Source organism: Pristiophorus japonicus, chromosome 7, assembly GCF_044704955.1.
Source record: "Pristiophorus japonicus isolate sPriJap1 chromosome 7, sPriJap1.hap1, whole genome shotgun sequence".
NCBI classification, from domain to species: domain Eukaryota; kingdom Metazoa; phylum Chordata; class Chondrichthyes; family Pristiophoridae; genus Pristiophorus; species Pristiophorus japonicus.
Genome location: NC_091983.1, coordinates 39,733,217 through 39,760,967, shown reverse-complemented (window position 1 = coordinate 39,760,967; position 27,751 = coordinate 39,733,217). Strand labels below are relative to the sequence as shown.

Below are 27,751 nucleotides of genomic sequence, written 5' to 3'. Positions count from 1 at the left end.
TTGAATACTTCTACAGTCTTAAGTTGAGGAGTAAGACAAGCACACATCCTGGGGACATCAAAGGATGCACTGGAGTAGGACTTGAAGCACCTGTACACTGCAAATATCACTCGCGATCATTTTTATTTCTTCTCTGGGTGTGTGGTGCTTTAATGGATGGGACCTTGGAAAAAGAATCAGTGCTGGGAGGGCGGCTTCACTGAAGGAAATGGGGAGGACGTTCTTAGAGTTGGAACATGTGAAAGGTCAAAGTTGGTCAGTGACAGGAGTGTTCACTGGTGGAAGTAGTTGTCTGCCACAGAGTTTTGTTCCAAACTCTCAACCTGCACAGAACCTCCCTCCACATACCCTCCTCTTTACCATCTACCTGCTGTACGGCTGCCCACTCGTCTGCGTGCTCCCCATGTCTTATGACGTAGGCTATAAAGACAAAATAGGCAACACAGCAGCAGTTCCAGGTATTAACAGGTTATGGCATAGGAATTCCTTATGCCCAAAGCCAAGTGGGTGTTCATCATCAATATCGAACTTGGACAATTAAATCCAGTCCTCAGTAGATCACATCAATATGTAATCCTCTCCTCAGAAATCTCGGACAAGTCATCTTTACTGGATTCAGGTACATCTAGTAGCTTCTCTACAATTCTTACCTTCTTGATTCCCTCAACATATACTGATGGTATATTAGCTGCTATACTTAACCCCTAGAAAATTTTCTTAGGCCACGATATATCACAACTGGTTTAATTGCCACAGGACCATTTTCAATAGTGTCCATAAAACAGAAAAAAACATTCAACTCATCAAACGCATTTCCTTCGACACACTATCAATAATAGGCTCCATCAGAAATTCTATTGAACCTATTTCCTTTCCTGAGGTAAGGTTCGGCAGAGGTAAACTGAGAGATTCCAGAATATCTAGTTTCACATTCTACAAAATCCATTTTTAACCAGTTGTCTTCAGAGTTCTACCATGCCCGAGATCTCTGGTCCCATCATCGAATCTTACTGCACAGAAGGAGGCCAATCGGCCTAACATGCTTGAGTCAGCTCTTTGAAGGAGCTTATCCACTTAGTCACGCTATTTCCCCATAACTATTCAAATTTATCCTTTTCAATTTGTATCCAATTCCCAATATATATATCCAAAGTTAGTATTGAATCTGCTTTCACCACCCTTTCAGGCAGATCATTAAAAACACTGCATAAATTAAAAATTCGCCTCATTTCACCCCTGTTTTTTTTGCCGATTATCTTAAATTTGTGTCCTTTGGTTACTGATCCTCCTGCCATTGGAAACATTTCTCATTACTCACTATCTAAACCCTTCATAGTTTTGAAAGACTCCATTAAATCTCCCCTTAACCTTTCTTGCTCTAAAGGAGAACAATCCCACTTCTCCAATCTCTCCATGTAACTGAAGGCCCTCATCCCTGGTATCATCCCATCATATCAGCAACCAAGCAACAACTTGCATTTATATAGTGCCTTTAACATAGTAAAAGGTCCCAGGGCATTTCACAGGAGCGTTATCAAGCAAAATTTGACACCGAGTTACATAAGGAGATATTAGGTCAGGTGATCAAAAGCTTGGTCAATAGGATTCAGTCATCTGCTTTGTAATACTTGTAACCCCTCAAACACATTTTACTGGAATTATATTGCATTGAACAAGAAACAAGCTCAATTTCTGTATTTAAGATTCAGTTCATCTCCAAGATTACGTGCATGAAGTTGTCAGTCACCTAAATTGTTACTGCAACAGCAGGTACTCAATCAATACTTTTTTTGTTTTGTTATCTTTGACTCAAGTTTTTCTCACTGCCTCTCTGCTTATTATTGAGGATCCTTTGTCTCCTATGGGAGATGAATCTATTTTGCTGCTTCTCGACTCCTTATTGCAAGTGTGTTTTTGTGACTGGAAGGCTGTTTTGAGTGGAGTCCATTGCTTTTTGTGATATACATCAATGATTTAGACTTCAATGTGGGGGGCATGATTGAGAGGTTTGCAGATGATAAAAAATTGGCTGTGTGGTTGACAGTGAAGAAGAACGCTGTAGACTCAAGAAAGATATAAATGGACTGAATAGTGGGCAGAAAAGTGGCAAATGGAATTCAATCTGGAGAAGTGTGAGGTAATACATTAAGGGAGGCAAACAAGGCAGGAGAATCCACAATAAATGATAGGATACTGAGAAGTGTAGAAGAACAGAGGGACTTTGGAGTGCATGTCGACAGAACCCTGGAGGTAGCAGGACAGGTAGATAAGGTGGTAAGGAAGGCATACGGGATGCTTGCCTTTATTAGCCGAGGCAGAGAATATAAGGGCTGGGAGGTTATGCTTGAACTGTGTAAAACACTAGTTAGGCCACAGCTAGAGTACTGCGTGTAGTTCTGGTCACATTACAGGAAAGATTTGATTGCAATTGAGAGGGATTGTTTCCTTTGGGGCAGATGAGGCGGAGGGGAGATTTAATTGAGGTGTATAAAATTATGAGGGCCTAGATGGAGTAGATAGGAAGGAAGGATCTATTTCCCTGAGCAGAGAGGTCAATAACCAGGGGGAATCGATTTAAATTAAATGGTAGAACGACTAGCGAGGTGTTGAAAACTTTTTTCATCCAGAGGGTGGTGGGGATCTGGAACTCACTGGCTGGAACATGGGATTAGACTGGATCGCTCTTTTTTGGTCGGCAGTGACATGTTTGACCAAATTGCCTCTTTCTGTGCCATGAATTTCTATGATTCTATGAGTTATAGTTAGAGCACCTCCAGCAATGGGTTCTCTTCCCACCCCCCACACTGTTAACTCTGGTGTCCCCCAAGGGTCCCTCTCCACTTAATCAGCCACATGCTGTCCCTTGGCAAAAGCATCTGAAGACACGGCATCAGCTTCCACAATTAGGGACGACACACATCTCTATCCATCTTTAAAAGGGAATTGGGTAAATACTTGAAAAGGATAAAAATATTGCAAGGCTATGGGAAAAGTGGGACAAACTGGATTGCTCTCTGAAAGAGCCGACACAGACTCGATGGGCCGATTGGCCTCCTTCTGTGCTGTACTATTCTATGCTTCCATGATCCAAGACCAGATGTCGGGGGCAATCAGTCTGATAGCACAGACAGTGGAGGTGTCAAGAGAAATGGGAGAGGTTGAATTAGAGTGTTTGCAACCTTGGTGTCCTACTTGATCCAAAGCTGATCTTCCGACCCTATATACTCTCCACCAAAAAGACCACCTACTTCGATAACATTAGCAATCTCCAGTCTGCCTCAGCCCATCTGCTGCTGAAACCCTTCTCCATGTCTCGGACACCTCCAGATTTAACTACTGCAATGCTCTGCTAGCTTTCCATAATATGCAAGTCGCTGGAGAAATACCACCAACGATGTCTCCGCAAGATCTTACAAATCCCCTGGGAGGACAGACGCACCAATATTAGCATCCTCGACCAGGCCAACATCCCCAGCATTGAAGCACTGACCACACTCGATCAGCTCCACTGGGCAGGCCAAATAGTTCGCATGCCAGACACGAGACCCCCAAAGCAAGTGCTTTACTCGGAACTCCTTCATGGCAAATGAGCCAAACGTGGGCAGCGCTACAAGGACACCCTCAAAGCCTTCCTGATAAAGTGCGACATCCCCACTGACACTGCATCAGCTTCCACAATTAGGGACGACACACATCTTCTCTATCCATCTTTAAAAGGGAATTGGGTAAATACTTGAAAGGATAAAAATATTGCAAGGCTATGGGGAAAGTGCGGGGAAGTGGGACTCAATGGATTGCTCTCTGAAAGAGCCGACACAGACTCGATGGGCCGATTGGCCTCCTTCTGTGCAAGGAGTCCCTGGCCAAAGACCGCCCAAAGTGGAGGAAGTGCATCCGGGAGAGTGCTGAGCACCTTGAGTCTAATCGCCGAAAGCATGCAGAAATCAAGCACAGGCAGCGGAAAGAGCATGCAGCAAACTTGTCCCACCCACCCCTTCCCACCTGTGACAGAGTCTGTGGCTCTCCCATTGGACTGTTCAGCCACCTAAGGACTCATTTTAAGAGTGGAAGCAAGTCTTCCTCGATTCCGAGGGACTGTCTATGATGATGAAGATCCCCCACCAAATCACGCTCAGCCTACGTTGGATCCTGGTCCTCCAAATCCTCCAATTTAAAATTCTCATCCTGTTTAAATCCCTTCATAGCCTTGCCCCTCCATAGCTCTGTAACTTCCTACAAGAACCCTGCATTCCTCAAACTCCTTTCTCTCCATCATTGGCGGCTGTGCCTTCAGCCATCTAGGACCTATGCGCTGAAATTCCATCCCTAAACAACTCTCTTTCCTCCTCCCTCTTCTTTGGAACAGAGGAGGTTGAGAGGAGAGGTCATTGAGGTGTACAAAATATTGAGGGGCCTGGACATAGTGGATAGTAAGGGCCGATTTCCATTGGTGGAGGGGTCTATTACGAGGGGGCATAGTTTTAAGGTGGATGGTGGAAGGTTTAGAGGGGATTTGAGGGTGAGCTTCTTTACGCAAAGGGTTGTGGGGATCTGGGACTCGCTGCCTGGAAGAATGCTGGATGCAGAAACCCTCACCACTTTTAAGAGATGGTTGGATGGGCACTTAAAGTGCTGTAACCTGCAGGGTTACGGACCTAGAGCTGGTAATTGGGATTAGACTGGATGACTTTTTGTTGGAGGGAGCAGATATAATGGTAAGTACCACAGTGAATAGAATACGGCCAGGGTGATCTCCGGGTCGGAGAGGAATTTTCTCAGATTTTTGCTCTCCAAATTGGCCTGGGTTTTTAATCTGGTTGTTGCCTCTCCCAGGAGATTACATGGCTTCGGTTGGGGTGGAGTGTAGAATGTTTCAGTACAAGGGGTGTTGCAGTGGTGTGAGGCGGACTGGTTGGGCTGGGTGCTCTTTGCCTTTATGTCATTGTTCATAGGTTTGTATGTAACCTTTCGGACTGCTGACGAAGGGCCGTGCGACTCTTTGCCGGCCGGCATGGACACGAGGGCCGAAATGGCCTCCTTCTGCACTGTAAAGTTCTATATTTCTTCACGATCCTCCTTAAAACCCACCTCTAACTAAACTTCGGAGGTCACCCCTCCTAACGATTTCTTTGGCTTGGTGTCAAATTTTGGCTAATTATGCTTCTAGAAAGCCACTTGGGATGTTTCTCTGCGTTAAAGGTGTTAAATAAATGCAAGTTGCTGTTGTTGGAGTTTTAAGAATTAAGAATTCGGCCCCTCGAGCCTGCTCCGCCATTCAATGAGATCATGGGTGATCTACCTCAACTCCACTTCATGCACTACCGCTGAACGACTACTTTTCAAATCGATTAGTAAGCACATATACCCATCTAAATTATAATACTGTACAATACTCTGAATATGAAAGTGTTGCTTGTAAAGAGTGTTTTAAATAATGCTTTTTAAGAAAACAGGTATTTACTTAGATATCATTGCGTGCCTGCCTCTCACACCAATTCCGGAAAGTCCACAGAAACAGATGGCCACTATTGGCCTCTTTGTGCTGGACAATTTTTAAAGATGTCAGCAGGCTGGCCAAGGTGAGTGAGTGCACGAGCACCCATGCACATGCTGGGATGCTGCGAGAAGCATGACTCACTGCCATAGTCCCACTGGCATGTTATGTCACAGCTGTACTGTGGGATTGTACCTGTTTGCGTGAACACGTTCAGGCACTTGTTTGAAAGGCTCCATGATCACGTCAGGAGGATGGCACAGGGTCGTGGCACTGGTGAGAGGAATCAGCTCGACCAGCAGGGAGTGCTCATTGCAAAGTGAGTGAGAGCTGTGGGCCTCTGTGAGGAGGCAAGCCCAGCTGTTGAGAATAATTCACAAGAACTGAATCAGGGTCATTTTTTTATTTTGAAGAGAAGCAGGTTTTAAATTGCCTCCGTCTGGCTCTGGTCATGCCGTGGACCCCAGTTTGAGAAACATTGATCGACACTACCCTTGGGTAGATGATCTCTCCTGGTTCTCTACTGCAAGCACTGAATAGATTTTGGCTATTGTAGTTACCTATTTTTAATGCAACTCACTTGTCCTGAATGGCTATAACAGATGTTTAGATCTTCAATAAGAATGGGCCAAAGGAGACTTATCCAGCTGAGCAGAGGTCCTCAATAACCATTTGGAAAATGTAACCTTCATTAGCAGTCCCCAAGTTAGATTTCATCGGAGTTCCACAGGAGCAAAGTATATCTATTGCAGCTTTGGGCATCTACCCTCAAGTGATGTTTTGTGTTGTATTTTTCCCCTCACAGGATGGTGGTTTGATGCTTGTGGTCCATCCAACCTGAATGGATTATACTACTCAGCAGGGCAGAATACGAATAAATTCAATGGAATCAAATGGTACTACTGGAAAGGGTCAGGATACTCTCTGAAAGCTACTACTATGATGATCAGACCTGCAGACTTCTGATTATGGATTCTTGTACATAGATTGTTTTTGTCAGTCCATATGATGTATAAAGACATTTTTTTCAGCAAATCTGTAAAGACACGATTACTATTTAAAATGTTGACTAATATGTACACCGCGCATTAATATTTTTAAGTTGTCTGTTTGGAAGCCAAGAATCAATGAACAAATGAGGACAAAATTGCTTGTAAATTGCTTTGCATCTATTTTTATTGTAGTCAATTCCACTTTATGAGGAAGCTTCTTTAATCAATAGAGATCAACACTGGGAATACTATAATGTCAACTGAAATTGAATCCCTGGAAGAGAAGGTTATTTTTATCTTAGAGACACTACTAAATATAGTCATATGGGAACTAATGTTAATGGTATGTTAATGAGCAATGAGTACTTGAGCAGCTCCCAATGACACTGATTGCAATAGAAATTGTTCATCTGAGAATTAATATTGATCTCCAAAGAAAAAAAACTGGAACTATGAACGATCACAAATACTATGAAAAAGAACCACACTTTTAAGATTCAAAATTTAACAATTATTTCAAAATAATAATTTTGCCCATCACTAAGCATTTTTTGATTTTGCAACCTCAATTTTTCTTCTTAAAGACTACATAACATCACAAAGTACACTACACCAAATTTAGTTTGTTTAGTTAATTATTTCTTTTTTGGAATGAAACTAAAAGCTCATCGAAAAAGCCACTGTAAAATTACTTTGGTGCCATTGTCTGTTATTTCTGCCATTATCGGCTAGGCATTGGATTGAACAGTAGATTATCTGATATAGATAAAGTAGGCACCTCTATTTTGTTCAAGAAATTTAAATTCCACATACAATTACAATTTACTATCATCCATTTGGAGAAAAAAAAATCACCAATAAGGATACTGTCCCTTTGCAATCGAGTAATCCAATGTATCTAACACCTTGATTTGCACTACATTCTTGGTTCTTTAATTGGAGCAGATAGCAACACAAGAAATAGTCACACTTCTAAGCAGCACCAGGTTAGATAGAGACAGAATTGGTGGTTAGGATGAGCAGAAGGTTTTTAAATGGAAACTCAACTTCAACAAAGAACATTATTCTTTATTCAACAATTAAGATTCTCCCAAAGTAGTAAAAAGACTTCGGAATAATTGGATTCCAAAATCATCAATGTTCATATCAGTTTGGGGCAGAGCGAGTTTATCATTTTGAATTGCCAGATCTAAACAATGATCCTTGGCAAAATCAAGTTATACCAGATCCCTGCTCTTCAGATGGCATTGAAGAAATCTTCCAATGTTAGCATATGAAATAACTGTGAACAGAATGAGTTTGAACGTTGCTTTGCAATTGTTGCTTGGAGAGAATAACACAGCACACAAAAAATACATTCTTCTTGATTAGCTAATCTCGGTTAAGTGAAGGTACTAGGGGACAGTGGGTCTAGTGAGAAGGAGGAACTGAAGGATATCCTTATTAGGCGGGAAATTGTGTTGGGGAAATTGATGGGATTGAAGTCTGATAAATCCCCGGGGCCTGAGAGTCTGCATCCCAGAGTACTCAAGGAAGTGGCCCTAGAAATAGTGGATGCATTGGTGATCATTTTCCAACAGTCTATCGACTCTGGATCAGTTCCTATGGACTGGAGGGTAGCTAATGTAACACCACTTTTTAAAAAAAGGAGGGAGAGAGAAAACGGGTAATTATCGACCGGTGAGCCTGACATCGGTAGTGGGGAAAATGTTGGAATAAATCATGAAGGATGAAATAGCAGCGCATTTGGAAAGCAGTGGCAGGATCGGACCAAGTCAGCATGGATTTATGAAAGGGAAATCATGCTTGACGAATCTTCTGGAATTTTTTGAGGATGTAACTAGCAGAGTGGACAAGGGAGAACCACTTGATGTGGTGTATTTGGACTTTCAAAAGGCTTTTGACAAGGTCCCGCGCAAGAGATTGGTGTGCAAAATTAAAGCACATGGTATTGGGGGTAATATACTGATGTGGATAGGGAACTGGTTGGCAGACAGGAAGCAGAAAGTCGGGATAAACGGGTCCTTTTCAGAATGGCAGGCAGTGACTAGTGGAGTGCCACAGGGCTCAGTGCTGGGATCCCAGCTACTTACAATGTACATTAACGATTTAGATGAAGGAATAGAGTGTAATATCTCCAAGTTTGCGGATGACACTAAACTGGGTGGCGGTGTGAGTTGTGAGGAGGATGGTAAGAGGCTGCAGGGTGACTTGGACAGGTTAGGTGAGTGGGCAAATACATGGCAGATGCAGTATAATGTGGATAAATATGAGGTTATCCATTTTGGGGGCAAAAACATGAAGGCAGAATATTATCTGAATGGCGGCAGATTAGGAAAAGGGGAGGTGCAACGAGATCTGGGTGTCATGTTTCATCAATCACTGAAAGTGGCACGCAGGTACAGCAGGCGGTGAAGGCGGCAAATGGTATGTTGGCCTTCATAGCAAGGGGATTTGAATATAGAAACAGGGAGGTCTTAATGCAGCTGTACAGGGTCTTAGTGAGGCCTCACCTGGAGTATTGTGTTCAGTTTTGGTCTCCTAGTCTGAGGAAGGATGTTCTTGCTGTTGAGGGAGTGCAGTAAAGGTTCACCAGACTGATTCCAGGCATGGCTGGGCTGTCATATGAGGACAGACTGGATCAACTGGGCCTTTATTCACTGGAGTTCAGAAGGATGAGAGGGGATCTCGTAGAAACGTATAAGATTCTGATGGGACTGGACAGGATAGATGAGGGAAGAATGTTCCCGATGTTGGGGAAGTCCAGAACCAGGGGACATAGTCTTAGGATAAGGGGTAGGCCATTTAGGACTGAGATGAGGGGAAACTTCTTCACTCAAGAGTTGTTAACCTGTGGAATTCCCTGTCGCAGAGAGCTGTTGATGCCAGTTCACTGGATATATTCAAGAGGGAGTTAGATATGGCCCTTACGGTTAAGGGGATCAAGGGATGTGGAGAGAAAGCAGGAAATGGGTACTGAAGGAATGATCAGCCATGATCTTATTAAATGGCGGTGCAGGCTTGAAGGGCCGAATGGCCTGCTCCTGCACCTATTTTCTATGTTTCTATACACTTACTTGAGGTTTTGGTCCCAGACTAAAAATTCTTGCCTTGTTTGGCAAATGCTCTTATCTCTACTTGAATACAAATTTAAACACAGTGATAATATTTTTTGTCTGTAAGAGAAACATGATTTCTTAAGTGAAGACACTCGAAGGCGACTTTCAGGAAAAATCATGGATATGTTCTACTGTACTAAACATGATCCACTGAACCAGCACCAATGTGTGAACTTCACTGACCCTTTATGCTTATGCAAGGGCCAGCAAAGTAACATTTTCAATGCAAGTAACTTAAGATCTCACAACAGTTTGTTTAAGACCAAGTTAAAACCTCAAGTAGAGTGAATTAAATATGATGTTTGTGGTGCCTTTTAGCATCAGGAATATTGTTACGTGGATTTACTTGAGGTGGGGGTGGGAGGGGGGGGGACCACATAGTTAAGGCAGTATGTTTCAAATGTGTGCCATTACACCTGTATGATTCTCTTTATTCTTCACCTCAAATTGCTGCCATCACTACTTCAAACTGGCAACATATAGTTTGCTCCTTTTAATTCAAATTATCCAATAATTCTAATTTTGTTCAACACAATATTTTTACTTTGCTGTGTCATTTATGCTGCTTAATTCAAATTATTTTATTATTCAATCATTTTTAGTCGAAGAAATGACTAGATTATCAGGAGTAGACTGTATAGTTCAAATACTCCACATACCGCTCAAGTTTGGAAGATAAGAATTTGCAATGTAACTCTCGTACTAGGCATTGTTCACAACTCTAAAGAATAACTAAAATGCTGGTGACAACACTGAACAATTATATATTCATGAACTGGATATGAGCAGATGATAAGCTATTACATCAGCCACATGTAATCTAAAATGTCCCGATGTAGCACTACAATGTCACCAAAGAGAACTTTCGGAAGTTACATTAGAGAAGCATGAAGAGATCTGATAAGACTGGGGCCCTTAAAGGGGTGTTTTTAGTACACAAAGCAATATTTATGAAAATTAACGCAGTGCCAGTTAGAATGACTCCACCTTAGACAGACATCCCCCCCCCCCGCCAAAAACAGTAAACAAAAACAGACTATGAAGAAGCACAAATACACTGTAGTTGTATTATGATTAACATTTCAATGACAGAGCAGACTGTGTCACAACACTGAGTAGATTCCATTTTAGTTTTGAAGTGCACATAATCACTATTAATATCAGCACTAACATAAAATTATATCCATTACTACAATGCAGACTCACTGCTTGTTCTCAATTTCAAAACTACACTTAACTAAAAGCTTTAAGATAAAACTTTGTCTTGTTATTCATGCACTTGAAAAGGTTCTACTGCTGATAGGTAGCGGTAACCAGTTTCCTGAAATGGTGCAGCACACACTGTGGCTGCAAGCATGTTTGTATTTCTGATTGCTTGAAGTCAGTGGAGTCTTTTTTAAACCACATGGTCACACAGTTTACACTTTAAAAAAACATTGATTTTTATGACCAGGAAATATTGCAACCAAGAATCATAGAGTACAGAAGGAGGTCATTCGGTCCATTGTGTCTGTGCCAACTCTTTGAAAGAGCAATCCAATTAGTCTCACCCCGCTGCACTTTCCTCAAAGCCCGGCAGAGGTCTTTCCTTTTCAAGTATTTATCCAATTCCTTTTTGAAAATTACCATTGAATCTCGGCCACCACCATTTCAGGCACTGCAGCATGGGACAAGATTACTTGTTCAACATCAATAAAAGCAAAGTAGCATTGGTTCATAAGTGGAATAGCAAGCACTAAAATTAGCCACCAAATCTTATGTATGGTTCAGCAGCAGCACTTTTTCAACGACAAAAACTGTGTTGTAAAGCACTTAATGCAACTATTCAGAGTACAATGCAAGTGGCAATGCACTGCTGGTATTTGAGTTGAACATAACATATATCATATAGAAAAAGATACAACTCTTCACTCATAGCCCTTCCCAGTTCCTGGTAATGGGATAATAAGGTGACAATTCATTTTTATGTATTTTCATTAAAGCAGATCACCAACCACTGGTACAGTCTTCCTTATTTTTGAAGTACATCATCCACATACAGCAATGCAGTCTGCATTCTCACTGTGTCTGAACAACCACTTGATATTTTCCTTATCCACTGTATGAAAGAGGCTACACTGAACTCTGCCCTCAGTTCTTTATCTGAAGGAGACCATTCAGACCCAGGGGAGGACAAAATCATAAAACCAATGTAACAGGAAATAGCTTCAAATCACATTAGCGAAGGAGGACATGAAGAGCAAGTTGGGAGGAAGCATTGCGAGGTTGAATAACGTGGATGACTACACAAAGGCAAGCAAATTTCTTTCCTCTTCATATGGTCAGCTTGGCAGCACTTGCGCCTCGTAATCAAAATTTGTGGATTCAAGTCTCACTCCACAGTTTGGACATGTAATCTAGACTGACACTTCAGTGCAGTACAAAGGGAGTGCTGCAGTGTCAGAGGTGTTGGGCTAGATTTTCGGCGAAAACGGTAATTTTACGCCAAAATTACCGTTTTCGTTGTCCTACTGTTTTTAGGCCTAACTTTCAGTCTTTATGTTGGTAAAGTCGGCATTGCACGAGGATTCACGGCGCAAACTGAGGCTTTCAGCACTTTAGTCCGGGGCCGGTAGCGCTGCAAGAGAGGCCTTGGGAGGGGCCGGGGGGGGGGGGGGATAAAAATGCAAAAAACATTCAAAAAACCCTTACCTACTAAATTGCTGAGAATTAATTAAAAAATAAAAACTTTAACTTACCTTTTTGCAGGTCTTCATACATACTGCTGCTGGCAGGGCGCAGCATACGAGTCGAGAGAGTGCCGAAAGTACGACGGTAACGCAATCCGCTGCATTGCACGTCGGCGCACCTCTCTCTGGCAGTACTTCAAAGCGCCACTGCAAAGAGGTACCAGAGCTCCCACCGACCGGGTTTTCACTGCGGAGGGTCAAATTTGGCGAAAACCAGCCCCTAGTCTTTCAGTGAGGTGTTAAGCCAACGGGATTTCCTGGTGACCTGGCCAGCATTCATCTCTCAAACAACATTACCAAACAGATTAACTGGTCATCCATCTCATTTGCTGTTTGTGGAAATTTGCTGTATGCAAATGAAATGTTGGATTCATCTATATAAAACATCAGTGACAACACTTCAAAAATAATTAAATGCATGTGAATCATTTTGGGATGTCCTAGAGACTTGACAAGGCATTATTTAAATGCACTTTTTATTCATTTATTTAAAACTAAGACTTCCATTTCTTTTAGCTCCTTTCCCAACCTCAGGACATCCCAAAGTATTTTATAATGACGTACTTTTTGAAGTATAGTTCCTGTTGTATTGTACACGGAAGCAAGGTACCACAAACAGCAATGTCATAATGACCAGATAACGCGTTTTAATGATGTTGGTTAAGGGATACATATTGGCCAGGATAGCGGGGAGAACTCCCCTGCTCTTCTTTGAAATAGTCCCATGGGAACTTTTACATCCACCTGAGAGGGCACCTCTGACAATGCAGCACTCCCTCAGTACTGCACTATAAGAACGTAAAAAATAGGAGCAGGAGTAGGCCACCTGGCCCTTCGAGCCTACTCCGCCATTTAATATGGCTGATCTGATCATGGACTCAGCTCCACTTCCCTGCCCACTTCCCATAAGCCTTTATTCCCTTATCGATCAAAAATCTGTCTATCTCCGCCTTAAATATATTCAATGACCCAGCCTCCACAGCTCTCTGGGGCAGAGAATTCCATAGATTTACAACCCTCTGAGAAAAAAAATTCTCCTCATCGCAGTTTTAAATGGGCGGCCCCTTATTCTGAGACGATGTCCCCTAGTTTTAGTTTCCCCGAGTGGAAATATCCTTTCTGCATCTACCTTATCGAGCCCCCTCATTATCTGCTCAAGTCTCTGGAGTGGGACTTGAACCCACCACCTGCTGATTCAAAGGCGAGTACTACCACTGAGTCACAGCTGACACCATAATATACACATTTTATTTTGTAATTTTATCTACAGCTGCATTAGTATACCCGACCAGTGCAAAGATTGGAATAGGGAACATTTGTTCAGGCCAGCTGTACTACATTGCAGCATCTACACATTTGGTCATCCTGAAATGTTCAGTCAAGACAATAATAATGTGAAGTAAAAATGTAGTACGGTTGAAGGTGCAGAGCAACCTTGTAGATGACTGAGAGGATCCCTTAATTCACTCGCCTCACTAATCCCAAGAACTACTCCACCAACATGCCATGCAAAGCAATGTGGGATCCACTGCCTGTGTCTATTTTATTAATCCTCTGTACGAAGATGGCATGTAAAGTAACTGATGAAAAAGGTATACAATTACAGAATAGCAGATAAGTTGAAAGGGTACATATATTACCTTGCTTAAAAAAAGGTTCATATCCTACAAAGGGAAAACCTTGGGATTGGTGGATTGTGACAAATGGTGTTCCCCAGAAATCTGTACTGGGGCCTTAGCTTTTCACCATATATATCATTCACTTGGATGAAGGAATAAAGAGTTGCATATTTAAGTTTGCAGGTGTCACTAAGTTAGGAGGCACAGTAAATTGTGTAGATGGGAGCAGGAAGTTACAAAGGGACATAGATTAAATGAGTAGGCAAAACTGTGTCAGATGGAGTTTAATGTAGGAATGCATCCACCTTGTCAAGCCCCCTCAAAATCTTGTACGTTTCAATAAGATCACATCTCAATCTTCTGAATTCCAATAAGTAGAGGCCCAACCTAGTCAACCTATCCTCATAGGTCAACCCCCTCATCTCCGGAATCAACCGAGTGAACCTTCTCTGAACTGCCTCTAAAGCAAGTATATCCTTTTGCAAATATGGAAACCAAAACTGCACGCAGTATTCCAGGTGTGGCCTTACCAATACCCTGTATAACTGTAGCAAGACTTCCCTGTTTTTATACTCCTCCCCTTTACAAGAAAGGACAAGATTCCATTGGCTTTCCTGATCACTTGCTGTACCTGCATACTAACCTTTTGTGTTTTATGCACAAGTATCCCCATGTCCCACTGTACTGCAGCACTTTGCAATCTTTCTCCATTTAAATAATAACTTGCGCTTTGATTTTGTTTCTGCCAAAGTGCATGACCTCACACTTTCAAACATTATACTCCATCGGCAAATTTTTGCCCACTCACTTAGCCTGTCTATATCCTTTATGATCTGGGCCCAGGAGAGGCGTGAGTTCGGGGGCCCCAGAAGAGGCAGAGGCAGCCCACACTGCGAAATGTGCGCGCACTAGGTCCGTGCAGCAGAGCTGGTCTCCAGTCGTCTTGGTTAATCCTTGTCACTGGACCAAGACCTAGCTCTGTCAAGCCCATGTGGTGGCTGGTGTGCAATGGCCAACACACGTTAACAAAAAATCCACACACATGTCTTTTCCACTCTTCAAGATTTAGTTCGGGACCTGAAATTTTAGGTCCTTCATTGAAACACCTGTGACTTTTTTGATGTGGAAGCAAGTCATCCTCGATTCGAGGGACTGCTTATGATGATGAGAAGAAATCTGGAATTCTCTTGGACAAAAGACGAGAGATGGTGGGTCAGCTGAAATTTTCAAGACTTTAGATTGATGAGATTTTTTATTAGGTAAGGGTATCAAGGGATATGGATCAAAGGCGGGTAAATAAAGTCAAGCTACAGATCAGCCGTGATCTAACTGAATGATGGAATAGGCTTAGTGGCCTACTCTGTTCCTATGTCAATACTCTCAAGATCTGGGCAGTCAATCAGTTCCAATAATAGGAGATCCACCTTAAATGAGATACTTATAGTCCAGCTGATACTGTAGTTCAGAAGATACAAGATTGAATTCTTGGTCAAACAGTTGGGATGGGGTTAGCTCCAAGAATAACCATTTCCTCCACCCAAAGCTTATGGTTGACCTTCACAACAAGAATAGAAACCTGCAGGGAATCCACAGGCTGTTCAGAAGCATTATTCTGTTGTTTGGTAATATGCAATAGAATCCTGGTAGCCTCCCATTCTGGCACACAATATTGTCAAAGACTGAATGAATCATCAGAGAAAGCACCTATTTTCTATATGTAGAGTTAGATCTCACTATTGCTCAGTGTGCCCGTGTTTTAATCTGTAAGTCTATTTTGATCTATAGGCATATAAACAGTAAACAGGTAGTAGAGGAGGAGTAGGGCTGATTAGGGACCAAAAAGGAGACCTGCGTATGGAGGCAGAGGGTATGGCTAAGGTGCTAAATGAGTACTTTGCATGTCTTCACCAAGGAAAGACTGCCATAGACATAGTGGAGGAGGTAGAGGAGATACTGGATGAGATAAAAATTGACAGAGGAGGTACTAGAAAGGCTGGCTATACTTACAAGTAGACAGGTCACCAGGATCGGGTGGGATACATCCTAGGATACTGAGGGAAGTGAAGGAAGAAATTGTGGCGGTATTAGTCATTATCTTCCAATCCTCCTGAGAAACAGGGGTGGTGCCAGAGGACTGGTGCAAATGTTACACCCTTGTTCAAAAAAGGGGTGAAAAGATAAACCCAGCAAATACAGGCCAGTCAGTTTAAGCTCGGTAGACGGGAAACTTTTAGAAACAATAATCAGAGGCAAAATTAACAGTCACTTGGACAAGTATGGATTAAGTAAAGAAAGCCAGTGTGGATTTGTTAAAGGTTCATCATGTTTAGCCAACTTGAATGAGATTTTGATGAGGTAACAGAGAGGGTTGATGAGGGCAATACGGTTGACGTGGTGGACATGGATTTCCAAAAGGCGTTCGACAAAGTGCCACATAATAGGCTTGCCAGCAAAGTAGAAACCCATGGAATCAAAGGGACAGTGGTAGCATGGATATGAAATTGACTAAGTGACAGGAAACAGAGAGTAGTGGTGAACGGTTGTTTTAGGTTGTTTCCTAGGAACACAACTTTTCTTGATATATATTAATGACTTGGATGCGGGTACAATTTCAAAATTTGCAGATGACACAAAATTTGAAAGTATAGTGAACAGTGAGGAGGAGAGTGATAGACTTCAAGAGGACAGAGACAGGCTGGTGGAATGGGTGGACACGTGGCAGATAAAATCGAATGCAGAAAAGTACAAAGTAATACATTTTGGTAGAAAGAATGAGGAGAGGAAATATAAACTGAAGGGTACAATCCTAAAGTGGGTGCATGAACAGAGAGACCTAGGGATATTTGAGCACAAATCATTGAAGGTGGCAGGGCAGGTTGAGAAAGCAGTGAAAAAAGCTTATGGGATTTTCGGCTTCATGAATAGATGTACAGAGTACAAAAGCGTGGAAATGATGAACCACCTGTATAAAACACTGGTTTGGCCTCAACTGGGGTATTGTGTCCAGTTCTGGGCACTGCACTTTAGAAAGGATGTGAAGGCCTTAGCGAGGGTGCAGAAAAGATTTACGAGAATGATTCCATGGATGAGGGACTTCAGTTACGTGGATAGACTGGAGAAGCTGGGGTTGTTCTCCTCGGACCAGAGAAAAGAGGAAGAGGAGATTTGATGGAGATGTTAAAAATCATGAGGGGTCTGGACAGAGTAGATAGAGAGAAACTGTTCCCATTGACGGATGGGTCAAGGTGGACAGATTTAAGGTAATTGGCAAAAGAACCAAAGATGACACAAGAAAAAACTTTTTTTTAAAACGCAGTGAATGGTTAGGATCTGGAATGCATTGCCTGAAATCAAAAAGGAGTTGGATAAGTACCTGAAGGAAAAAACTTTGCAGGGCTGCAGGGAAAAGGCAGGGGAGTGGGACTAGCTGAAGTGTTCTTGCAGACAGCCCAATGAGCCGAATGGTTTTCTTCTATGCTGTAACCATTCTATGATTCTATGAAGCTCAACTGCTGGTATGAAATATCTGAAGTCTACTGTCTACCTAATCACAAATTCCAGGTGCCACAGCAGCACCAGAATCTTGAGTGCCATCTCTGTCAAAGATGTCCTGATTAACGTGTTGTCCACGTAGAGAGATTGAACTACTAACATATTAAAAGATCTGGTGCTGACATTAAGATAAATAGGACCTGGTATTTTCAGTATAATATAGCTAATTTTTTTTTTAATTACATTTCCTGTTGGGTTCCCTAACCCCAATATGGGATTATGCTTCTTTCAGTCCAGACCATAGGGCGAAGGCATTCAGGGAACTGGCATTTGAGGATCGGTTAGATGCCTCCCATAATGCAAGAAAGAACTTGCATTTAATAAAGCGCCTTTTACAACTTCAGGGCATTCCAAAATGCTACACAACCAATGGAGTAATGGGACTAAAACTCAAACTTTGCTGGGAAGGACCCATTTGATAGCTTCAGCAACTACATTGGAACCGGTTCTGGGGGAGGTGGGACCAGTACAAACCGGACGGTCTGCACCTTGGCAGGACCGGAACCAATGTCCTTGGGGGAGTGTTTGCTGGTGCTGTTGGGGAGGAGTTAAACTAATATGGCAGGGGGATGGGAACCAATGCAGGGAGACAGAGGGAAACAAAAAGGAGACAAAAGCAAAAGACAGAAAGGAGATGAGTAAAAGTGGAGGGCAGAGAAACCCAAGGCAAAAAAACAAAAAGGGCCACTGAATATAAAGGGGCTGCAGGAGGGGTCATAACTAAAAATCATGGTTCAAAAACTAATATTAAAACACTCTACCTAAATGCACACAGCATTCGAAATAAAGTAAATGAGTTGACGGCACAAATCATTACAAATGGGTATGATTTGGTGGCCATTACAGAAACGTGGTTGCAGGGTGGCCAAGACTGGGAATTAAACATACAGGGGTATCTGACGATTCGGAAAGATAGACAAGAGAAAGGAGGTGGGGTAGCTCTGTTAATAAAGGATGATATCAGGGCAGTTGTGAGTGACAATATTGGCTCCAATGAACAAAATGTTGAATCATTGTGGTTTGGAGATTAGAGATAGTAAGGGGAAAAAGTCACAAGTGGGCGTAGTTTATAGGCCTCCAAATAATAACTTTACGGTGGGGCGGGCAATAATCAAGGGAATAATGGAGGCATGTGAAAAAGGAACGGCAGTAATCATGAGGGATTTTAACCTACATATCAATTGGTCAAATCAAATCGCACGGGGTAGCCTGGAGGAGGAATTCATAGAAGGCATACGGGATTGTTTCTTAGAACAGTATGTTACAGAACCAACAAGGGGGCAAGCTATCTTAGATCTGGTCCTGTGTAATGAGACAGGAATAATAAACGATCTCCTCGTAAAAGATCCTCTCGGAATGAGTGATCACAGTATGGTTGAATTTGTAATACAGATTGAGGGTGAGGAAGTAGTGTCTCAAACGAGCGTACTATGCTTAAACAAAGGGGACTACAGTGGGATGAAGCCAGAGTTGGCTAAAGTAGACTGGAAACACAGACTAAACGGTGGCACAATTGAGGAACAGAGGAGGACTTTTAAGGAGCTCTTTCATAGTGCGCAACAAAAATATATTCCAGTGAAAAAGAAGGGCGATAAGAGAAGGGATAACCAGCTGTGGATAACCAAGGAAATAAAGGAGAGTATCAAATTAAAAACCAATGCGTATAAGGTGGCCAAGGTTAGTGGGAAACTAGAAGATTGGGAAAATTTTAAACGACAGCAAAGAATGACTAAGAAAGCAATAAAGAAAGGAAAGATAGATTACAAAGGTAAACTTGCGCAAAACATAAAAACGGATCGTAAAAGCTTTTACAGATATATAAAACGGAAATGAGTGACTAAAGTAAATGTTGGTTCCTTAGAAGATGAGAAGGGGGATTGAATAATGGGAAATGTGGAAATGGCTGAGACCTTAAACAATTATTTTGCTTCGGTCTTCACAGTGGAAGACACAAAAACCATGCAAAAAATTGCTGGTCACAGGAATGTGGGAAGGGAGGACCTTGAGACAATCACTATCACTAGGGGGGTAGTGCTGGACAGGCTAATGGGACTCAAGGTAGACAAGTCCCCTGGTCCTGATGAAATGCATCCTAGGGTATTAAAAGAGATGGCAGAAGTTATAGCAGATGCATTCGTTATAATCTACCAAAATTCTCTGGACTCTGGAGAGGTACCAGCAGATTGGAAAGCAGCTAATGTAACGTCTCTGTTTAAAAAAGGGGGCAGACAAAAGGCAGGTAACTATAGGCCGGTTAGTTTAACATCTGTAGTGGGGAAAATGCTTGAAGCTATCATTAAGGAAGAAATAGCGGGACATCTAGATAGGAATAGTGCAATCAAGCAGACGCAACATGGATTCATGAAGGGGAAATCATGTTTAACTAATTTACTGGAATTCTTTGAGGATATAACGAGCATGGTGGATAGAGGTGTACCGATGGATGTGGTGTATTTAGATTTTCAAAAGGCATTCGATAAGGTGCCACACAAAAGGTTACTGCAGAAGATAAAGGTACGCGGAGTCAGAGGAAATGTATTAGCATGGATAGAGAATTGGCTGGCTAACAGAAAGCAGAGAGTCAGGATAAATGGGTCCTTTTCGGTTTGGAAATCGGTGGTTAGTGGTGTGCCACAGGGATCGGTACTGGGACCACAACTGTTTACAATATACATAGATGACCTGGAAGAGAGGACAGAGTGTAGTGTAACAAAATTTGCAGATGACACAAAGATTAGTGGGAAAGCGGGTTGTGTAGAGGACACAGAGAGGCTGCAAAGAGATTTAGATAGGTTAAGTGAATGGGCTAAGGTTTGGCAGATGGAATACAATGTCGGAAAGTGTGAGGTCACCCACCTTGGGGAGAAAAAAAAACAGTAAAAGGGAATATTATTTGAATGGGGAGAAATTACAACATGCTGCGGTGCAGAGGAGCCTGGGGGTCCTTGTGCATGAATCCCAAAAAGTTAGTTTGCAGGTGCAGCAGGTAATCAGGAAGGCGAATGGAATGTTGGCCTTCATTACGAGAGGGATGGAGTACAAAAGCAGGGAGGTCCTTCTGCAATTGTATAGGGTATTGGTGAGGCCGCACCTGGAGTACTGCGTGCAGTTTTGGTCACCTTACTTAAGGAAGGATATACTAGCTTTGGAGTGGGTACAGAGACGATTCACTAGGCTGATTCCGGAGATGAGGGGGTTACCTTATGATGATAGATTGAGTAGACTGGGTCTTTACTCGTTGGAGTTCAGAAGGATGAGGGGTGATCTTATAGAAACATTTAAAATAATGAAAGGGATAGACAAGATAGAGGCAGAGAGGTTGTTTTCACTGGTCGGGGAGACTAGAACTAGGAGGCACAGCCTCAAAATACAGGGGAGCCAATTTAAAACCGAGTTGAGAAGGAATTTCTTCTCCCAGAGGGTTGTGAATCTTTGGAATTATCTGCCCAAGGAAGCAGTTGAGGCTAGCTCATTGAATGTATTCAAATTACAATTAGATAGATTTTTAACCAATAAGGGAATTAAGGGTTATGGGGAGCGGGCGGGTAAGTGGAGCTGAGTCCACGGCCAGACCAGCCATGATCTTGTTGAATGGCGGAGCAGGCTCGAGGGGCTAGATGGCCGACTCCTGTTCCTAATTCTTATGTTCTTATGTTCTTAGAGAAGAACGCTCCCCGTAACCCTTAATTCCCTTATTGGTTAAAAATCTATCTATCTGTGATTTGAATACATTCAATGAGCTAGCCTCAACTGCTTCCCTGGGCAGAGAATTCCACAGATTCACAACCCTCTGGGAGAAGAAATTCCTTCTCAACTCGGTTTTAAATTGGCTCCCCTGTATTTTGAGGCTGTGCCCCCTAGTTCTAGTCTCCCTGACCAGTGAAAACAACCTCTCTGCATCTATCTTGTCTATCCCTTTCATTATTTTAAATGTTTCTATAAGATCACCCCTCATCCTTCTGAACTCCAATGAGTAAAGACCCAGTCTACTCAATCGATCATCATAAGGTAACCCTCTCATCTCCGGAATCAGCCTAGTGAATCATCTCTGTACCCCCTCCAAAGCTAGTATATCCTGAGTAGATTCTGTATCTTTTCATCAAAAAGTCCTTGGTCTGTACGGTTTCCAACCATCCTGAGAAAACAGGAGGAGAGCATACTTATTCTGTAGTCACATGTCACTTGCAGAGTCATTCCTCATAAAATCGCCACTCCACCTACCACCCCTTGTCCTCATCCCCAACATGATGCTCTTCTGCAGAGGAGGATGCAATTGCTCAAAGTGAAGTAGTGGTGGAAGTGGGAGAACTGGGTTTTCATTCACTGCAAGCCTGATGATTACTATAGTGTCGAACATTTAGTACCGGATACCATTAGTTTGTAAGCCAACAAAGAACCTGCTCATCACTTATCTTTACAGGAGTGGCTTTGTGAGTTCTGCCTTCTCAGGATTGACTCTTTATTTGCTCATGGTGTCTTTAATAAGTGTCTTTGCACTGAGTTGGAGTCCACGATCTCTCTATGTCAATTTGATTAAATGTTTGACATTCTGGTGGTCAGGACCTCCTTTGAAAAGGAAAAACTGGGTGCACCATGACATATTGCTGAGTTAGGAGCAGCCTTTCTACTTGGAAAAGGTGTACAACAATGGAAGACATCAACTTCTGCCATAAGTTAGTCACTGGAATCAGTCATTCATCTTGAAGCCCAGAGCTGGCAGCTGTAGTGAGAGATGAATGAGGTTGGCTTCAGTCGACTCCATCTTAAAAATGGTATGTGATCAACGGCACAAGGACTTTGCATACCAAAGTACAAAATGAAGTCTAATTACTCAAACTTCCATGGCACGTGTTCAGGGAAACACTATAGTATATTAAAATGCTTCTAACAATAAATTAATAAAGCATGACAATTTTTGCTGGAGGCAAAAAGATTTGCTTCAGATAGGAGAAACAGAATTGATGGTACGGGCTTGGAGTGGGGCTTCCCAGAGAGGAGTGGTGAAAGATAAACATATATGCTTAAGGTACAATTTTCCAGAAAGGGGAATGCTCCAGATGATTTTCCCCAGTGGAATTGCCCATATCCTTACTGCATATGGAAATTGAACAAGTGAGGAAGAATCCTTCTTTAGCCTACCAAGAACTAGATTAAAATTCTGTAAAATGAAAATGAAACCAAAACTATACAGGTGCAGCGTCGAAAATCCGGAGTTCCGGAATCCGGACCGATCGGTGGCAGGGTCGTCCGGAATCCGTAAAATGTTCCGGAATCCAGACCCGCCGACCCTGGGGCCCCACCGCTGCCCGACCTCGGGCCTCGTCCCGCTCGTCACCGCTGCCCTCATCTCGGGGCTTCCTCGCCAGCCCGTCCGAACGCCTCCTCCATGATGGGGCCGGCCCTCTCGAATCCCTCCTCGATGGAGCCTGCCCGAACAGTTCATCCTCGGCGAGGCTCCCCCGGCCCAAACAGCTCCTCCTCGGCAGGTCCTGTCCAACAACCTAATTGACGGGACCCGCCCGAACAGCTCTTTGGCAGGGACCTCCTCTCCCCCCTTTCTGATTTTCCGAAATCCGGAAATACCCAAACCTGGGCTCGGGTATTTCCGGATTCGTGATCTAAAGCCCGGAATCTGTAATGGCCTCAGTCCCGAATTCTCAACGCTGCATGTGTACCACCAGAAAGGCCTTGTACTGTTCCTTGAATCCTTCGCATAATAAGAATAGCTTTTTTCCTAAACTTTATGTTGGACAAAACACGGGGATGTGGGACCAAGTACTGCTGTTTCAAGAGCCGGCACAGACACAATTGGCTGAATGGCCTCCTTCTGTGCTGTATGTTTCTATGATTCTATGATTTAATTAACTTCCAAGTGCAGACAAGTACAAAGCATGCAAGTCCATGTTCCAGAATCACTCTATAATCACTATCTATATTAGAAAGCTGAATGCAGAGCAAATTTCAATTTTGTGATTAATTGCAGGTGATGAACAACAACAAAAGGTATAAGCTCACAAGGAATTTCAGTCAGAAAAAAACCTGCCTTCGACAAACAACCAAAAAAATGCATTTTAACCATCTGCAAACAATTGCTCAAAACACTGCGACTGTCATCACTCTCTTCAAGATTCATTAATCTCCCACAATTGCAATATAGAAATAGCATACACAGTTTTATGAACAAAAGGCTGTTAATAGATAATAACTGACTTACAGTAGCTGCAGGAAATTGGTGTGATAGTTCATATGGTTCCTCAGAAACCCAACACCCTTGCTCCAGAGACCAAAGAACCTAGAAAACAATAAAAAAATTCACAACAAACTTTAGTCAGGAAGGATAGTACTAATAAATGTTGTGATCGAGAGATCAACATCAACGGGATTTTCCATCTTTCACTATCAAATAACATTGAGGTACTCAAAAGGATGAATATTTTTGCCCCACGATCATTAAAATGAAAAGTTTTTGAGTGCCAAGTATTTTCAATATTAATATTCAAATCTTAAATAGTAAAATTTCAGCAGTGGCTGAGAAAGAGAGATCACCAGCAATTGGTAGTGATGATGATGAGTGATGTCTGCTTGCAGGGAGTCCAAGGGCTGATGCAACTCAATGTAGGAGCCCGAGAAGTATTCATTTTACAAAAATGAAGTTGAGACATTTATTTTACAAGCACACACAATCTAGGGTTAGGTATTTAAAATTCAAATTACTGAACCTGAAAGTAGTTCTACTTTATAAAATATGCATTTCTTGCTGAGATATGCAAAACTGAATCTTGCACTTTATTTATGTTTATTACATAACAACAGGATGAAGTAGAGACATTATAATGGGAAAGATCTTAAATGAATTTGACCCCAATGGTTGTTGAAAGCATGAAAAAGACCTAGAAAACTTGTATTTGGCCATCAATAGGTACGTCAGAGCTCCACGATTTCAGTTTAAATTTGGCAATTGATGTAAATTTGCCGCATGAGGAGATTACTGAAATATGCTGAAGGTTTACTTTTAACTTGTATTTTTAGGGGAAATTCATGAAAGATCTTTCCTGTTATAATGTCTCTACTTCATCCCGTTGTCATGTAATAAACATAACTCAAGTGCAAGATCTTTCCTGTTATAATTTATGAATAAATATCGTCCTTTAAAATCACTCAGCAGCCAATTGATTCCCCTTAAGCATCACGCTCTCAGCTTCCATTCTTATGGCACGATCTCTAAATTTTTCTTTTCTATTAATTTCTGATAAAACTAAATATCACCATCGCAGTAAAGAATTGAGATGAAATGTGTTGCTTTTGTCAAAAATGCAAAATGTGCACCAGGATTACATAAATATTTTATAATGCCTTCAGTGAAAAAAACACAGTATTTATATATACAGGTCCAAGTCTCGAATCCGGCTGTCCGAAAACTGGACTTGTTCAAAAACTATCCAATGTTGAGGCGGCCAAGATGGCGACATCAGGCAGCGAGTGACGAGGAAACCGGTAAAAAACACAGCAGTGAGGGTGGGTGGGGGTGGGGGCGCAGGCGGTGAGGATCGGTGGGCTGCGGAGGATCGGCTGGCAGCAGAGGATCGGCGGGATGCGGGGAGCGGAGGGACGGCGGCAGCGAGATCCGAAATCTGGCAAAACCCGAAAACCGGCACGGATTCGGTCCCAAGGCTGCGGGATTTCAGATGTTGTCCCTGTATATATGAAATGAAACATTTAATTGCACGTTTACTGCAGTCTAAGAAAACTGAACACCGGAAATGCTGTGCAGGTTAAGCAAAAGCCACAATATGTGCACACTGTGTTAACATTCATGTATTCAGACATTTAAATAGATTGTTTTGCTTGGGAGTAATGAACTGAAGGAGGGTAGATAAATTGTATGGAGTTTAAAAAGTCACACTTGGAGGGGTAGCAACTCCAGTTTTTTGCATGCAATATCAAATCAAGAGAGACACAAATCTCCATTTTGCTGGCCTAATATTAGAAGAGAAAGAGGAAAAAAATAAATAATGCACATTTATATAACAACTCTCTCATCCTCAGGATTTTACAAAGTGCTATACACCCAATGAATTACTTCTCCAGTACGATTATTGTTGTGTGGGCAAGCCCAACAAGCATATATGTGCAGAGCAACATCCCTTAAAAAATGCGACAAATGAAAGTTAAACTGTTTTTGGTGGTGTTGGTTGAGCGGTAAATCATCTTCTCAGACAGTACCCCGGAGTTGAGAATGACTTGCTTCCACACTAAAATGAGTTCTGGAGGTGACTGATGAGACCAATGCAGAATCTACAGTCTGTCACAGGTGGGGCAGATGGTGGTTGGAGGGGCGGGTGGGTGGGGTGCTTGGTTTGTTGTACGCTCCTTCCGCTGTTTGTACTTGGCTTCCGCGTACTCCCGACGAAGCGAAGTGTTTGACACCTTTTCGGATGCCTCTCCTCCATTTTGGGCGGTCTTGGGCCAGGGATTCCCAAGAGTCAGGAGGGATGTTACATTTTTTCAAGGAGACTTTGAAGGTGTCCTTGAAGTATTTTCTCTGCCCTCCTGGGGCTCGCTTGCCGTGACGTAGCTCTGAGTAGAGTGCTTGTTTCGGGGGTCGAGTAATGGACATGTGGACAATGAGGCCCGTCTATTGGAGCTGATCGAGCGTGGTCAATGCCTCAATGCTGGCATAGACCATGACCTTGGTGCCAGGTTTAAGATCCTGGTGTTCGAACACTCTTTTCCTCAGGTGACCGAAAGCTGCACTAGCACACTGACGGCGGTGTTGGACTTCGTCATCCATCTCAGTTCGGAAGGAGGAGAGCATGCCAGGGGATTTCAGAGACACCATAATCGTGACCATCTTCAAGAAAGGTGACAAGTCCAATTGCAGTAATTAGAGGAGTTTCCCTGCTGTCTGCAGCAGGGAAAATCATCGCAAGAATCCTCCTGAATTGTCTCCTCCTAGTGGCTGAAGAGCTCCTCCCAGTGGCTGAAGAGCTCCTCCCAGAGTCGCAATGCGGATTCTGCCCACTAAGGGGCATAATGAACAGAATCTTCACCGCGCGATAAAATCAAGAAAAATGTAAGGAGCACCATCAACCTCTGCACATGACCTCACAAAGGCCTTCGACTCTGTCAACCATGAGGGACTATGGAGCGTCTTTCTCAAATTCGGCTGTCCTCGAAAATTTGTTACCATCCTCTGCCTGCTTCCCGATGACATCATTATCATCATCACGACGGCGATGTCATCGGGAAACAGGCAGAGGACGGTAACAAATTTTCGAGGTCAGCCGAATTTGAGAAAGACGCTCCATAATCCCTCATGGTTGAGGGAGTCGAAGGCCTTTGTGAGGTCAAAGAAAACCATGTACAGAGGTCAATCTTCCTCGCTGCAGGGGTAAATGCTGGTCAGTACACTGGGTAAACTCCCCTGCTCTTCTTTGAATAGTGTAACAAGATCTATTACATTCACCTGAATAGACAGATGGGGCCTCAGTTGGCACTTACAGCAATGTAGTCCTCCCTCAGCATTGCACTTAAATGTCAGACTAATTTATGTGCTCAAGTCCTGAGGAAGAAACTTATTTTATTCACATGTGCACAATATGACTTTTCAAAATACTCCACACAGTTTAAATGCATCATTAAGTCGGCGAGAGGTGACAGTCCGGGGTGCGTGGAGGCCTACAAAAGGCCGCAAGTGCAGGAGTCGGGCAGTGTCGGTGAGAGGAGACAGTCCGGGGTGCGTGGAGGCCTACAAAAGGCGAGAGGCTTGTGCTGCTACAGAAGGAAGGCAAAAAAGAAGAAAGAAATAGAAAGGTGACGTCATAGCCAAGAGGATAAGTGATTGGCTGATGACTGGTAAGTAGTTTTTCTTTTTTCTCTTCGAGATCAGTGAGTAACTTTTAGCATTGTTGTTGCCAATTTAAGTTAATCTAAGGGTTAAGTCATGGCAGGAGAGCTCAGACACGTGATATGCTCCTCCTGTACGATGTGTGAACTCAGGGATACTTCCGGTGTTCCTGACGACTACATCTGCGGGAAGTGTATCCGCCTCCAGCTCCTAATGGAACGCGTTGCAGAATTGGAGCCGAGGGTGGATTCACTCTGGAGCATCCACAATGCTGGGAATGACGTGAATAGCATGTTTAGTGAGTTGGTCTTACCATAGGTAAAGGGTCCACAGCCAGATAGGGAATGGAAGAGCAGTGTATGGAAGGTAGTGCAGGGATCCCCTGCGGTCATCCCCCTG

General features: G+C 42.8%; 2 protein-coding genes across 4 annotated transcripts in view; one reads left to right on the top strand and one right to left on the bottom strand.

The window, feature by feature from the left end:
• The window catches only part of angpt2a (angiopoietin 2a), a 112,792-nt gene extending 106,026 nt beyond the window's left edge, over positions 1 to 6,766 (top strand). The window contains exon 9 of the mRNA XM_070884911.1: positions 6,300 to 6,766. Within this exon, the coding sequence (XP_070741012.1) occupies positions 6,300 to 6,460 (161 nt within the window). The 3' untranslated portion in view covers positions 6,461 to 6,766. The remainder of the gene's footprint in view (positions 1 to 6,299) is intronic.
• The window catches only part of mcph1 (microcephalin 1), a 433,479-nt gene that overhangs the window by 249,160 nt on the left and 156,568 nt on the right, over positions 1 to 27,751 (bottom strand). For all 3 annotated transcript variants that reach the window (XM_070884907.1, XM_070884910.1, XM_070884908.1), the window contains exon 13: positions 23,720 to 23,797. In XM_070884907.1, the coding sequence (XP_070741008.1) occupies positions 23,720 to 23,797 (78 nt within the window). The remainder of the gene's footprint in view (positions 1 to 23,719; positions 23,798 to 27,751) is intronic.